The 16,414-nt window shown below is 39.9% G+C and overlaps 1 protein-coding gene across 1 annotated transcript in view; it reads right to left on the minus strand.

The window, feature by feature from the left end:
* ALG13 (ALG13 UDP-N-acetylglucosaminyltransferase subunit) overlaps positions 1–16,414 on the minus strand; it is a 94,092-nt gene that overhangs the window by 38,538 nt on the left and 39,140 nt on the right. Inside the window, exons 13-16 of the mRNA XM_075186268.1 lie at positions 10,568–10,643; positions 10,320–10,428; positions 9,689–9,753; positions 9,431–9,531 (exon numbers count right to left, since the gene is read on the minus strand). Coding sequence (XP_075042369.1) covers positions 9,431–9,531; positions 9,689–9,753; positions 10,320–10,428; positions 10,568–10,643 — 351 coding nt within the window. The remainder of the gene's footprint in view (positions 1–9,430; positions 9,532–9,688; positions 9,754–10,319; positions 10,429–10,567; positions 10,644–16,414) is intronic.

Consider the following 16,414-nt stretch of genomic DNA (forward strand, 5'->3'; position numbering starts at 1 on the left):
AGAAGTATAGACAAGTGTTTAAAAGGGGTGAGATAGAGAAATAGAAGAATTACTCTTGAAAGACTAATTAACAATAGACAATTGGAACACTCTTTTGTTTTAGGCTGCAGTGACTCATGATAATTTGTTTGGCTGAGAATCATTATCCAACAATGAAGTATGTACATACTTTGCTCCAAAATATCGTTTTATGTATTTCAGAGAAAATAAGAGTCACTAAGAGTACATTTTTTTTCATTTCTCTATCGTAAATTAGAAAAGTCAGTTGAAAAGGTATGTAGTCAGATACCGAGTTCTTAATGAACAAATGACGGATGACACTGGATTGCACTGTTAAGAACCCCTAGTCAAGTATGGGGAGGGGTCATAGTTAGCAAATAGCTAAGGGGAACAGTGGAATGAATACAGCCATTTCCCCATAGAGTCAGAGTCCAATCCAGCTGTCATTTTGTTGTAAAAATCTCCCTTTCTACATGTATGTTTGTATTCAAACCTTTGTATTCCCATCATTCATTGCTTTCCTATTTCTCATTCTTTATACAAACGCTAGTCTCTCTCTCTCTCTCTCTCTCTCTCTCCTCTGGTAGAGATAAAATTACACAGTCTCAACAATGGGGCTAAAACATATTTTTATATTTTTACATAAGACAAATTCAGAGATACACACACTAGATTGACATAAGTTACAGAAACAGTCAGGGGTTTTGTTTTCATGTGTATAGAAACTGCTGATTTTTAAGCAGAAAGGTTCTGTTGTGGAAATACGATTCATGTTTTATAGATTGCATATCTGTTTTGTTTTTTTGTTGTTTTGGTTCGTGCCTCCTGTACAAAAATGTGCCTTTTTATGGATGCACAAAGGGTGGAGACAGGAGATTGCTAGAGGATAGGCATACAGATATGCATCTCTGTGTAGAACATTGGAGTAGGATTTTTACCACAAGATACAACATAATGTGAAACCCTAGAAAATGTAGAATTTTCATGTTTTATAATTTTCACTGTTAGACAGGCATGTACTGGATACTGTTATATTTGAAGAAAGTGTTATAGAAAGAGACCTCTTTGCCTTTCCCACTTAGTCAAGTAGCTGAATATGAGGTACTGAGAATGACATGTGAGTTGGCAGAGGGAAAAATCGATTGATATACATTTTTCTAGTCTAGAGGGCGATGTTGAGGTGACTGAGAAATCGTTTTATAGCAATACCAGCACATGATTAGGACACTACATAGAGGACTTTATACAGTGACACAGTTACCAACTGAAGTAGCTGCTAGTAAGGTCCACACTTACACGCACAACCATACATGGCTGTCACACCAGGGAGAACATAGCTGTCAAATAGACAGCAGGGTTTTATGTGACAGCTAACAAATCTATGTTTTGTTTTTGTTTTTCGTTGTATTGTTTTAGTTTTAAAAAGGTGAACACACACACATGCACGCATACACATATTGGTTAATATAGGAAGATTTGTGTTACCCGAGGGATAAACTGTCTGGAAGGTGAAGAGATGTGGTGAGGAGTCTGGTGGACTCTGGAGAGATGGACAAGGTAGACCAATAGAGCCATCCCATATCCCTCCTGCTGATGGGTTTTCCTCCAGGTAAAACAAATGCACGTCATCCAATTACCACCATGCAGGATCCTCAAGTATACACAGGTGTACCAATGAAAAATGTCTGGGTAGAGGTGTATTGAAATGTGTCTAATGTATTACTGCATCATACTCAAAGCTTTTGTTATTCAATGTGATAGTCCTAGAGTTATAATAGATGATAGGGGTATTCATGTTATTGATAATAGATGTATAATGTATGAGTAGTGGTAACAAATCACATACTTTCAATTAGCCATAAACCAGTGTGAACATAAAGTAGTGGTACTCGGTAGAATGAATTGAATAAGAGTTGGAACTTGATTGAAGTGCCACTAGTCCTTTCCCGCTACCAAGAGATCACCCCTGGGCAGAATTCTAACCTGTCAGTTTTTGAAATGTTCTTGACCCCTCGTGAGATGAGATTGTAACTGGGAGGCTAGGTTAGACCTTGAGAGAAGGTAAATAGTGAGACAGCAACCGAGAACGTCCAAAACACTGTTTCCTGAAAGGTCACACTAACTGTCAGGATGTTGGATCAGGAGAGTAAGTTGTGGAGCAGTAATTTCTTAAGCTTAGGTTATTTGCCAGACAGGTACCAGGTGTAGGCTACCAGCCTCACGGCTTCAAGGGTAGCAGAGACACACTGGTGCCCATACCACCCACTGCAGAGGGGCCAACACTCAGAGAAGGGTCCAAGGGCACTCATGAGTCTGTACTGAAAGGCCTCGAATGCAGTTAGTAGCACCTGAGCCAAAGGCTAAGACTGTTGTCCAGCATGAAGTTGTAGTTTATCCTCTTATGTTCTCTCATTTCATTCTCTTCTCAGGGCGGTTAATTCTTTTAATTATTAGCAGGTGACAGAGACTGGTTCAGGTAATGATAAGGAGGTATTGGGGAGGAAGAAGTTAGTAGCATAATCAGTCCAGTCAATTACTCTATTCAATTCAGGGGTAAAGGAAAATTTAGAAACCTTGGAGAAAGTGCGAGGGGCTATTGTCTGAGTAGCATTACGTCCGTAAGTACGGCGACCCCATAGTTAAAAAGAAGAGACACACCCAGCGATGCCAGTCCAGTAATATTCGGACTTGAGCAGGCATCCTTGAGAATGATTATCATTCTTGGGAGGGTAAGGTTTTAGACAAACAAAGTGCTGGGCGTGCTCACACGTGCCTCAGTGATTATATCAAGTAGGATTAGTTCTCTTTACACTAAATTTTCTTGAGGTACCCGAACTATGGGTGGGAGGTCACTAGGGGAAAAAGTAGGACACCTAGGTCCCTTAGTCTGAAGTCTCCCAATGCTTTACAAGCCGATTACTGTTAAATCTGAGTATTGGGAGACTGGGAAGAATGAACAGACAACAGCCCGCCCACAAGTGTTGATGAAAAGAGCTGGTGACATTATTAGATGTGTGTATATTAACGCGAGCTGAAGGAGATTGCATATGGCATTATTGATAGACATAGGATGATGCTATTGATGAACATGAAATGTTTAAATGTATTCTGAGCTTAAAGACATGCGTTGGACAGAAGAACCTGTTAAACTTGAAGAACTGTAGTAGAGAATTCTGTATAGCTGATACACGTTCTACTGTACCCTGTACCTTTCCAAATAATGTATTAAGTGTTTTATTGCACCCTTGAAGGGCATACAAAAGGTTATCTCCAAGCTCCAGAAGTGTACGGTTTATAGTAAAAGAAGAAGTCGTTTAGAGGATTAAGACTCTCTCTTATGATAACTTGTTTAGATCTACAAACAGCGTGGACATACACCAAGGGGGATTTGTATTACATAACAATGAAACATGGTACTGAGATCCTGCATATAACATCTTTAAGGTGATAGTTTATTGTACTATCAAAGGGTGGACTGTCAAAGTCGTATAATTGGATGAACGAAAGTATATTGGTTTAATATTGGTTTGCCGTGCGTATTGCGAAGCGTACGCCACGTGTTATGTGATGTGGTGCGTTGGCCCGGTAAAATACGCACGCACACACTCGCATTACAACAGTTAGTTATTTATATAATTTCATATTGGTTCTGTTACACTGTAATTCAGGAGCAGATAGTATTCGGTTTATTATTAGTCATATATATATATATATATTGATTATATGTACATTGTAGTGTTATTAAAGGTTTAGGTAATAGGAAAGGTGTCATGCCTGATATCATATTGAAGCCCTAATCATCAGCAGCTGTCCGGTGCAATCGGCGAAGAGATCGCACATTGCATACTTTAGTTATTGATATTAGAGAGTAAAACCTTTGTATGATACTGGCTATGAAAAGGAGCAGACCCCCTGGAGAGAAGACCCCCACTTTTGGATTACTTAGATTGAATCAACCTATTACCTGTCTGGCCTGGACCCACCCAACGTCTGGACCTATAGAAACAATCTACGTCATCTCTATTGTTCACAATGAAACACTGACTGTATATATATTAGCTGCATCTCACTGGGGCTCAGTCAACTCTGACACAATATTCTATACAGAATATTGTCCATCGGGTCCCGTGGTTGCGCAGCGTGCGCAAGCGATTGCAGCGGTATGTATGTATTATCTTTTGGTATTGGCTGTGCTGTACTGTATTTTATCATGATATAATAATGTATTGAATTGTTGACCATTTACATCCGTTAAAAAGAAATCACTTTGTGCTTTGGACACACATTCAATTGATTGGGCAATGCTTATTTTAAAACGATAGAATTACTTTAATAAGACCAACTTCTTTCTCGGGAGCTCGAAAATCCACCTTCCTCCAAGCTAGAAGAGCCTCCGTGGGAAGCCCCTGGGTGCTCTATTACTGACTAAGCCGGCAATCTGTATCAGGACTGGCTGGACTTCTCAGTCTGACACCATCAGCCTCTGCACTCCTCAGCGGTGGACCCTATAAACATTGGCCTTATTGGCTTAAGATGCCAACACCTCCTGCACTACTAGTAGTGCATTTTTACCCACCCTTGTTACTGGGTTATTTACGCTGTCACTGCCCAGCTGCTACGCAATATGGAAAATCTTGCGCTTGACATTTGCCACTGCACAGTCCCTAGTCCACTGCATATAAAGAAGCCATCTCACCATCTCCACAATGGAAGCATACACCCTCTTATAGTACATCAATAAAGCTGTTAAGCCCCTACATTCAGTGACAAGCCCTGCCCCAGAAAGAGACTAACCTCTTCCTCCTGAAACTAGGATTCTTCGATGCAAACACATTAAACATATAGAATTCGATAAAGGTGTGAACGGAGGACCAGGTGTCAGCCCGACACAGTTGCTCAGATGAGGCACCTTGCCATGCTGTCTGAGAGGCCCTCACTAACCCGGAGGAGTGAGCGCTGAGAATTTCTGGAATAGGTTGCCCTGCCTACCTTTAAATCTGATGGATTGCGGACTTAATCCATCTCGCAACAGATATCTTGGAAAACTGCCAACCTCTCTTATGGGCCTCATAAAAAGGACCAAGAGACTGTATGTCTTGTGAATATCGCAAGTCTTTTGAACATACAGTAGGTCCTCAAAACCCTGACTTGTTTAGAGATTGAAGGCAGCAGTCTTTCTCTGGAGACCTACCGTGGATCATGGCCAGAATTGCCATCTTTGTTTAGGTGAAATCTAGAAACCACAGAAAGGAAAGGGACTGGTCTGAAGGACCCCCCTATCAACAAATTAAGAGGAGGAGACTTGTAGGACAAAGCTGCCAGCTATGAATGGATTCTCAGTTGAAATGAAAGATAAATGGTCAGAAATTTAAAGTTTACTTCATCCAATGTTTCAAATGGTACATGATGCAAAGCATCTAAGTCTTAACATCTTGCAATTAAGCCAATCTTTAAAAAAAACACAAAAAAAACAGAAAGATTGTATACTTGAACCTTCAGGGAGCAAAGGCTCAACCCAGCATCCAGCACATACTGCAAGAACATAATACAATTCCACCACCCTGTTAAAACTAGATGCTGTTAACTTTGGCGCAGAAACAGCCCACTTAACAAGTCTGGTCTGAGGGGCAGATACCATGACTGACCTGCTGACATGGTAAGGACACCTGTGTACCAGGATCTTCACAGCCAATCTGGAGACACCAGAATGACCCATACCCCTTCTCTCCATCTTTTCAGAATCATCAGAAGCATTGCCAACAAGGAAGATGGGTACATTCAAGGGACTGACATGGCTTCTACTATGATTGCTTTTCGGTCGTTTGCCCTTGAACAAGAAGGTCCACTTTGTGGTTGAACCTAGATGCCATATTGACGTCTGGCTGACCCTACCAGTTCACAATCTTTTGAGAAACCTCCGGATGAAGAGATCATTCCTCTGAGTGAACAGTCTGTCTTCTCAGAAATTAATGGCCCGTACATTCCATCCTGCCCAATGCATAATCTTGATGGTCTCTCATATGGCGAGATTACCCCTTGTGCCTCCTTGGTATGTGAGTTATGACTCAGCTGGGGCATCGTCTGACTGAATCTTTACAGGTGCTGCCGGCAACAAATGTTCTGCGGCGACTGGAAATCAGAACACTGTTTGCAATTCGAATAAATTTATTGAGCGCTGTCACTACTTTGGAGTCTGAAGACCCTGAAAGTGGGCTTGAAAAATTCTAGCTCCCAGTCCTGAAGCTCTTGCCTCAGCAAGTGAGGCACCCTTTGAGAAAGGCCTATCACTTGGTTGGATAAACAAAGCTGATACTTGGTGGGGAGTAGCAATTGTAACTCTCCCACATGAAAGGGGCAAAACAGGATCACCTAGAAAGTTGAAATCATCCTGCCTAATATTTCCATGCAGAAATGTACAGATGTCTCTCTGAAAGCCCAAGTCTTTACCATACTCTGCAAGGATAAAATTTTGTGCACCGGCAAAAACACCCTCTTTTGCTGGGTGTTGACAGTGTTACAGCGACTGTTTAAATTTGGATTTTTTTGAGATTTGAGTTTGAGCAGTCTCCTGCACATGGGCCTGAACTACAGTTGGCAATTCTGATTTTATCAGCAGATCATCTAAATAAGAAATGATTTTTAATCGCCTGGTGCACAGCAGAGATGCCATGACCTTCATGATTTTAGCGATACATTTACCGGCCGTGGTCAGACCAAAGGGGAGAGCCTGAAATTGGTAATGATGGCACTGAACAGCAAATCCGAGAAGAAAATTTTGTCCATCCTAGATAGGAAGGTGTAGATAAGCATCCTTTATATCCAAGTATATCATACAGTCATTCCTTTTTCATGCTGACAATTTCAGGGTCTCCATGATGAATCCAACCACCAGGAGCAGGGTGTTTAGGGCTTTCAGGTGGGCCTGAATGAAGTCTGGTTTTGAAACCAAAAATAGTTTTGAATAGAATCCCAAAACCTTTTTAGTGATCTGGAACAGGAACAATCACTCATGAAGAAATCAGAGCTTAAATGACCTCACGCATAGGCAGAGCTCCGTCTTATCTGCGGGAAGCCCTGAGATGAAGAATTTTCTCGTGGGGATCGAAGGAGGTCTATAAATGTATCCTGGAGCCACAGTTCCTCGCACCCAGGCATCTCTAGCGGATTTGCGCACTGGTCCTAGAAGAAGAGTGAAAGTTCTTCCGACCACCTCGCCACAGCTTATTATCCCACACAGAATCTAAATGGGTCACAAAAATGAACTTAAGGATGCTCTCAACCTTACGCTCAGTGTCATTATTAATTATTAATGTTCGCTACACTGGGAATGGGAATTTTGGTCATTTTTGACAACCCTGCTATATAGAGACATCCACCTTAGGAGCACTTCCCATTTAACTGTATCCTCTACAGGAAGAGAAACAATTTTGCAGGTTACAGCACACCTGGAACTTACAGTCTTGTGTGGTACACGTCTTGCCCTGCAAATATCTTTGCCTTCATTTTAAATAGGGAAGTTTTGAAGTTTTTCAAAAGTATCCTTTGGATCCAAACCCCCAGCTACCTCACCCTCCTAAAGGGTGCACCGGGGCGGGGGGGGGGGGGGGGGGGTAGGGTGCCTAGAAACCCTTTCCCAGCTTGGGGAACTGTATTCTTGCAGTGACTGGTTCTGGGGAGGGGCCAGCCACTGCAAGAATACAGTTCCTCAAGCTGGGAAGTGGTTTCCAGGCACCAGGACTTAAAGAACAGGCTGGTTCCACCATATCGATACCAGAAGCCATCTGGTGTACATAGCACATGATCCTCAGGCTAGCAGAGGCAATTTAACAAGGCATTTAGAACATGTAAAAATCTTTACATAAGCCACCTTCACAGCCTTAGATCTGAAAGAACTTCCTTTGTCAGACATTGTGTTCTGTTTGTTGTATTCTAAATTTACTGCAATCAAAACAAGGAATGTGAACCTGCCAACAGACCCAAGCAAAAGCACACAACTATAACTCACAGCACCAGTGGTATAGAAGGGGAAAGATGTACTTGGAGAGGTCTGCTACTTTTGACGTATTTCAATTACGGTGAAAGAGCATGCCAAGGGGGAGTGACTAAAGATCCAACTAATGAGGGGAAAGAACCCACCTCCCAGGGATAAGCACCAATATGGCTGCAGTTCTAAAGGATAGCCCCCTCAGACCAAACTATTGCCTAGCAGGGCACTAATAAAAGTAGTAGTAATTAAAGTAGCCTCTATCTGACCAGGCCCCATGCTAACTAATGGCTGCCATTAATAAAATACAGCCCCTAGCCCTGTAGCCACATTGAGACTTGAATTAAAGTCTCCCACTTAGCACTGTCGGGACAGAGTTTATCTATCTTAGACAGTTCTCCGGCTCACAGTGGTAGAGCATCTGTCTCCTTGCAGTCACTGCACTAGAACCCAGGTCATTACCTACAACAGTAGTGACCAGTCCCCCTGCAGTCATCAATCAATGGGAGCGGGGAGGCGGCACCAGAGGCCCAACTCTGCCCTTCTGCTCCCCACTCCAGCATCGCACTGCCGCACGTGTGATGGGCTGTGTGCTTTAAATCGCCGCTGCGTTTATTACTCACAGTCACTGATGCGGCCAAAAAAACAACAAAATAAAAAAACCTAAAATAAAGAAAGGAAAGAAGACTTAACTTAGCCCCTCACTGAAGGGCACAAAAAGAAAAAACAAACAAAAAAAAAACAACAAAAAAAAAAACACCTGATGGCTGCTTCGGAAGGCGCGAAATATGGAGAGAGAATGTGAGGAGCTATGTTTTAAATTCAAAAGAATTAAAGTGCCCTCGCTTCTAGCTGCTTTCAAAATCCCAATGTTCCAGGGTCACCTACTTGGACAGCAGACAAAATTATTTTTTCAAATTTATCCTCACAGGATATATATACACACACCATATTGTATTATTTTCTCAGTCCTACAATATGAAGAGTCAGGATTATTCGGGAAAAGGGAGAATTTGAGAATTTAATTATTTTATTCTTGTGTCTATGTATAATGTCTACTACCCCTTTGTTTAATTTTGGGACATCAACTGCCATGATTTCTGCCAGTCTAAGACATATTTCCCATTCAATTTGTATTCTCGCTAAATTTCAAAATCTAGACGGATTGAAAAACAAAACCCCAAAAAGACGACATTATGAAAGCTTGTTTTTCATACATGTAATAAATGAATACCACACAAGGTTCTACCCCTCCCCCCTTCTATTTTTCCTTTAGAGGGTCATTCGCAAAAATACATAGGAAACATTGGTAATAAAAAATGAAATTATTCACTTTAAATGCGTTTCATTTTAATTATTAATATGTTTCCCATGTTCATTTGCCAATACAATCTATTGGTAATAGATTATATTGACAGTTACAGAAAATATCTAATGTAAACTAACTTTTCTGCCAGCTCTTCGATGAACACAGTTACAGAGTTGCTGTCCTGCCCAACTTCCTGGATATGAGCATTGTAGTATCGTCCACCAGGCTCTAAACGTACCTAAACAATTTAAAAGTGAAAAAAATTAAATAAAAATAAAGATTGTGCCCTACAGTGGATATTTCCTATAATAGCTTCCGTGTATAATGGCTTAAGAGTGTAGTAATAAAGCAACAATCTCAGAATCTACATTCCCGAGTTAATGATTATCACCCACCTGACATTTGTCACCCAAACAATAATGCCTTCCGGCAAACACCATATATTCTGTTTTCTGAAGTTCTACAAAGCATGAAAAATAAATGTTAGAGACTGAAAAAAGGTTATTGAAGTTCAGTAAAACAGAGGCAAGATGGAAAGCATAATCAAAGAGAGAGACATAACAGCGTCCAATACGTGTGGAAAGGCAATGCCCCTCTCACATTAAATGGCTAAAATAGCAGTATACTTATTTCACAATCTCTGCCTGGAGAGAGCACAAGGTACTGGACTCTCATGAGAGAACCTACTGTATATTTATATAGCCTAGTAAAACCAAGCTGTTAATTTTACCACTGTTACACTTGATCATGTGGTTGATATATAAATTTCAAATTATAGAACAGTTTCTCACTCAACTAACGAAATGGGAAAAGCCCACCCTACAAACATTCATGTACATTTCTTATATTTACTAAACATTTTGAGAGCAATATATCAAAATAGGATATTGAATGGAAGGATTTTTTTCGAGGAATCCTAAATACCTTTCCTGATCTAAAAGAACAGGATAACTCCAAAGTCTTCAATCCAATCGCACTTTAGAATGCTAATGTATTCACAAGCAGGGCATTAAAGAGCAAGCTTACCTTTTCTGCTGTCTAACCAGACATCAAATTCCACATTCCTATAGATTTCTGGGTCAAGTGCCTTTAAAACCTTGTACGGGAATGGCATCTTATTTGGGTTTTCATTTGCCTACAAAAAGGATAATTTCTTTTGAAATAGGAAGCAGCTTTAAAGGCTTCAATAGTAAATCTATAGGAGAGGTAGGTAGTTCTCACAGCAAATAACTGTACTACTGAGGAATAGGCAACATTGTATTCAAATAAGAGACCTTTGCTTCATCTGTGCACTGCTTTGCTTTTTCATCTGTGGAATTTTCACCATCTTTCTTTTCCCATTCATCTGTCCTGAAAGAGAAATAACTTTAAAAATGTATCTCCACTCATTACACTAATAATACCAGGAAAGGTGAACAAAAAAAAAAAAACAAAAAAAAAAACAGATAGGAGTTTTTCGATGAATTGTTTGGGTCAGTACTACTAGCAAGAATAAGTCATATCATATTAAATTAAAAGTACCACCATGAGAAGCCACAATGAGAGAACAAGCGCTAAAACTTTATGTCCATAAACCAAAACTGTAGGGGTTTATAGTGCTTTGCAAAGATATGGATACAATACAGGAATTTTAACTTTTCGTATTGACTAAAGCAGCACAGTAACGGTTATATGCCAAATACGCTACTGATGTAAAAATAAGCGATTATTTTTTCATTGTAAGAATGTCTGTTTATGATCCAGGTCGCAAGATATTTGCTTAAGGACGTAGCACAGCTAAGAGATTAAAGTTGATTTTGTGACAAAAGTAGTGGTACTACCTATGTCACATTTGCAAATCACACCCTCTGGAGCCACATTGCTCATTCTTGCTTGCTCTTTTATTACATTAATCTATGACAGTCTAAAGGACTTAAATAAAATAATAGTTATGGCTCTTGTCTCAATAGCCTGCAATACAAAATTCTACTAATTTGTATTTAAAGGCTCTCAAATCAGAGAGAATTATCATTTTGCCATGTTGTAAAGCTAGTGTTTGCAAGGCTCAACCTAGAAAATGCAGTACAATTTTCACCATTAATTCACAAAAAGGATGTTCTGGAAATGGTGTATGTTTAGAAAAACAAAGAGGTCAGTTATGAAGGACTGACCAATGCGAATTTAGTCACACTTTTTGCATTTAATGCAACCACTTATTACAAAAACATTCATGGTCATGCAAAAGACTTTGGCAACATATTCATCAAATCTATACAGTTGGAGATGGAATACAGAAGTACAGATCTACCAACATTGGGCATCTAAGGGTATATTTCCTAAGCAGCAGTTTCAAACGAACTGCCGATTCTCAGAACTTTGCCTACATTTTTTAAAATGACAATCTTAAAGACAAAGCCCATCAGGCTTAATATGGAAAACATTTTAGTGACAATGCGTCAAAGTGACAATCCCATCCCGTGTCATTTTCCTTCCGAGATTTTCTGTCAGATCTGGTTAGTCACCCGCATTTTCAGGCACCTAATCAAAACTCAACTCATCCTGTTTGGATTTTGATTGAGCAGAAACTAAAAAACGTAGACCTGAACAAAACATGATCACAGGTTAATTAATGAAAATTGGGTGACCAGATATGGCCAGATTTTGAACACCTTTTATGGTAATGTCAAGAGAACTACAACAAATCTGTAAAGTAACTAAAAAGAATCATACATTATGTATTTGGAAAATCTTCCATTCCCTATTTTTTCCATTTGTATGTTCTGTAATGAACATATCTGTTTGGAATGGTCTGTTTTGTCAATCTGAATTACTTGTTTTATTTTGGTTTTCACTTTTTGCACAGCCTATGTACAGGCTGCACTGTATGTATGGCTATGTTCAAATACCAATAAGATAACGGATTTAAAAACAAAAAACAAAACATGGCTTCCAGACAGAGCTGTGACAAGGCACTCTGAAGGAACACAGGTGCTGTATGACCGTCTCTTAACAGATGTATTTTTTGACTATGGCGGCTGCTCTGTGTGAGCTGTACTTGATTATGGCTATATTTTTCAGATTTGCTGTAGTGTTGCCATACAGGAAAACAGTGTCCACACCAGTGATCTGTCTACACAGGTTGCTTGTGGAGACTTTATCCAAATACTTGTGAGACCAGTCATTGCCAGTTCACACTTCTCACTGCAGCTGCATACCACTATCCTGTAGTCACGTTGTATGTCAAGGCCACTAAGCTGGGAGATCACTAGCTCTGCAAGGCAACTTGTGGGGTAGCATGTGTAGACAAAGCCACGATTAAGGCCACTGAAGGTCATTAACCTAAATTTGTCAACAAATTGAAATAGTGGGACAAGTGTGTCCTCATACATCTTAGGGCAGATTGCTAAGGAAAACCTCAGAACTGTGGGAATGTATTTCCCCAACCCAGCCTGGAGGGGACCCACCATATTTCCTTTGTCCATTGACTTGTACAAGGTTTATATTGTAATTTTTCAACCACTGCATAAGTGCAACTTATTGTTCTTACTCACAGAGTTGAGCCAAACCCGTTTCCATTTGAGCATTCTGTTTTCTTTATCTTCAAAAATCACCGTAAAACGTCATTGAACATTCCACACTATATTTTTAACGTAGACAGCATGCATCATGGAAAGTTACAAGGCTGCCAGTAATCAGAGTGCATTAGATAGAGTGATGGACAGCATCAGTAGATGTTTTACACAAGATGATAAACCAAGGTCATAATGTAAAAAAGTGCAAGATGGAATGGTTATTAGGACCAACCACCCGTTAAAGAGGACATGCATAATTTAACAGACCGAGCACTTCAGTGACAGGGACTGACACTTTGCGGCTGAAGTGCTTGATTTGTTTGGGCCCCACGACAGCAAATATTTAGGCTGTTGAACTGGAGATAGAGATTTTAACAATTTAGTACTGGGCATTTGGCCAACAGTGGTCATCTTCCTCTATGTTGACAATGTCACCACCGATTTAAACATCATCCAATATTTGTTCATCCCCACTGGAATCTACAGATTCTGCTTGTAGATTCTACAGATTCTTGGAGCAAGACAGTATTCCGAATACAATTTGTAGTTTATTTTGAAGGACCCCAGTTTTTCTAAATTTTTGGGAAGCAAGTCTTCTCCGACGATCACTCACAATGCTCCCAGCCGCTAAACACTTATTCCAAACAAACACTGGAGGGTGGACAGCTTAAGTACACTATAGCTAGTTTGTGAAAGGTGTTCAAACTTGCCTTTTTTTTTCTCTCCCAGAGTTCAAAATGATTGTCTGAGATTCTAATTTCTACATTATCATTAAAGTAAACTTACACCTTATATTAGTAGGATGGTGGATCAGATTGAGACATGGTAGAGGTATCAATATATTTGGGCATGAATTTTAAGACAGAATGACCAGGTGGCATAACCTTCACATTGGTGTGCTGTGTTGACTCATCAGTGAGACTTTTAGAAAAGGAAAGTTTTTTTCTGGCAGTAGCATTATTAGGAGAAGCTGAGGCAGGGTATGTGTCCAGTGCTTCTTTAGTCGACAGCTTGCTCACAAAGGGCTGTTTGCAAAGACATTACATATGACGTAAAGCTAGCATCACGCATGGTTACAAAACCGTAGGAATTCAAATTCAAGATGCTGCAAAACATTGGGTCCTGGTAAAGTGAATAAAGATCTAAAAGGCCGATACACATTGCATAATCGCCAAATTTCATCTACTCCTTTAGCTTCTCCATCGCTTTTCCAGTAGTTTGATTAGCGGTATGACTTGACTCAGGCTGGCAGTGTTTGAACTCACTTCCTTTGTTACAAATTCAAATGGTTTCAGTAGTTTGCATAAAAGAGTAGGGATTCTCCAGTGTGTTGGAGTAAGGCAACAAGCTCCCTCCCCATCTCATGGCTTTATGTGCAGGTCTTGATGGCTTGTTGCTGTTCCTCTAGTTGCTGAAGCATGCTGAAATCCCATCTTGTTACTAACTCTTGCTTCAGTTGTTGGCATGGCAGATTTTTTTTTTTTTGCAGCTGCTGCAACGTACTACATGCAGTCACTAAATGTCAAAACTACCCAGAAATTTGACGGGCCATGAATAGCATCTCCTACACGGACCTAATTTTTGGGAAAATTGGATGCTGGGCTACGTACTAATAATGAGGTTCATGATAAAGGTGCCGACGGTGAAGATTGCATGAGGCGACTATCCATTCGGCTGCTAGCTGATGCTGGGTTTCTGGTTACAATACACAATGTTCCATGTTTTGAAAAAACTACTTGAATGAACTTGCTGCAAATGACGCAACAGGGAGGAGGTGACTAGATCAACCCTCTACCTCTACTTATGTTGGGAGTCACAAAGGCTACAGATGCCTTTACAAATGTCTGGGTTTGGAAAAAAAATATTTCCAAACACAAGGGATGCTTTTTTTGTTTTATCATGGGCATAAGGTAGTACTACTGGTGGCTGCCTTAGTTCAACACAATCATCCTCATTATCTTTTTCAAGTACAACAAATTCATTTTCAGATCCACAATTATCCCCCTTATCCTTTTGCAGATTTGAAAGTTCCAAAGAGGCATCCTCATTTTCTATGTCTAAATAAGGTGGTGCATGGGAAAATGCATGACCGGCTTAGGCACTCTTTTGCAATGGTCATTCCAGAACATGTATCAGCAGTAGCAGGACCCCTACTAGCAAGAAGTGGGCATTGTCTGAGCCTTGTCCTGATACTGTAGGTGATGTATAGAATATCAGCTATTTTACTTTTTTCTTTTTTGGACAAATCACCACGTTCATCAGAAACTTCTCTCAATCCTCCTTACATCAAGAGCTGATGTTTTCTTTGAGATTGAAATTGACACAGGTTATGCAGAAAGAAAGTGTCTTCAAAATTCAAACACTTATTTACTAGTAGAGGTCGTAACGGTAAAGGTACTACTATTGGGGGGATGCTCCTGATCTGTAGAGTGATCCATTGTTGCCAAGAGGAGTAATGTTGCCATCACACCAGGTGAACACCCAAAGAGAGAGGGAAAAGGAAGGAATGTGATCTTATAATTTCTTCTGACATTGCTCCACAATTCAAAATGTAAACAATTTGCTTTTAACAATGTAATAGTTTTTTTGGGGGGTTGTTTTCAATAAAGACATTTTGCATTTTAAAAGAAAGAAATGTGATTCTTGGTCTGTGCTCTTCAGTCTTACATCAACAGCCCTGTTTTTCTCCACTAAATACTAGATTGAGGGGGAGAGAGATAAATAATCACAGCTATTATATTCTATGTAAATTCCCTCTCACCATATATAAAATTCTTGTCCTCTACACGCGATTTTCAGAGCAGCACACCCTCTTATTTTGTTTGTGTACTGGAGTCTCTTCGAATATTACACAGTTGCAGTGATATTTCCGTTTTGGTAACATGGCAATAAAGGCAAGCACAGTGGGAAAAATATGCTTAAATGGTGTCGCACACACAAAAGAAAACTTGAGCATTTAACTTTAGTTTGTGCATGAGCTGTTCAAGAGAGTTCATAATTTGCAGACTGATGTTTATATCACACTGCTACAAACCATAGTTAAGGGCTTTTGCTTTGTGTACCGCAATATTGTTTTTGTGACAAAAAAAACCCCAAAAAACAATAAAAAAAAACAACAACACCCCACCCTGGTCACTAATGTAGAATGATCAACCTACTTCTTACCAACACCCACGGATTTATCAAAGACACTCAGCAAAATTTCATTTTTCATATAAAAGGCAGAATGTCCTTTGAGTACTGACAAGAAGGGAACATTGATGACCGCAGAAATCGACATGCACAGTACTTCCTAGTTACTCAACCGGAAAGTATATAACTGAATCCACCCTCCCATGTACAATCATACTATTAATACATGCAAGATACAAGGGAACAACAAAACAGCAAGACGTATCAGAATACAAGTTTAAGTTGCAATCCAACCATTGCTGTGGTCTTGTCAGATTTGTTTTTCTCTCGGTATGATAGGTCATAACTTATTGTATGAGTATGTTGTCAAACGTTAAAAAAACCCACAAACCATGAGACAATATCTCAATCGTGAATTTTGAAGGTTTCACATTTCAT

Source organism: Mixophyes fleayi, chromosome 9 (assembly GCF_038048845.1).
Source record: "Mixophyes fleayi isolate aMixFle1 chromosome 9, aMixFle1.hap1, whole genome shotgun sequence".
NCBI classification, from domain to species: domain Eukaryota; kingdom Metazoa; phylum Chordata; class Amphibia; order Anura; family Limnodynastidae; genus Mixophyes; species Mixophyes fleayi.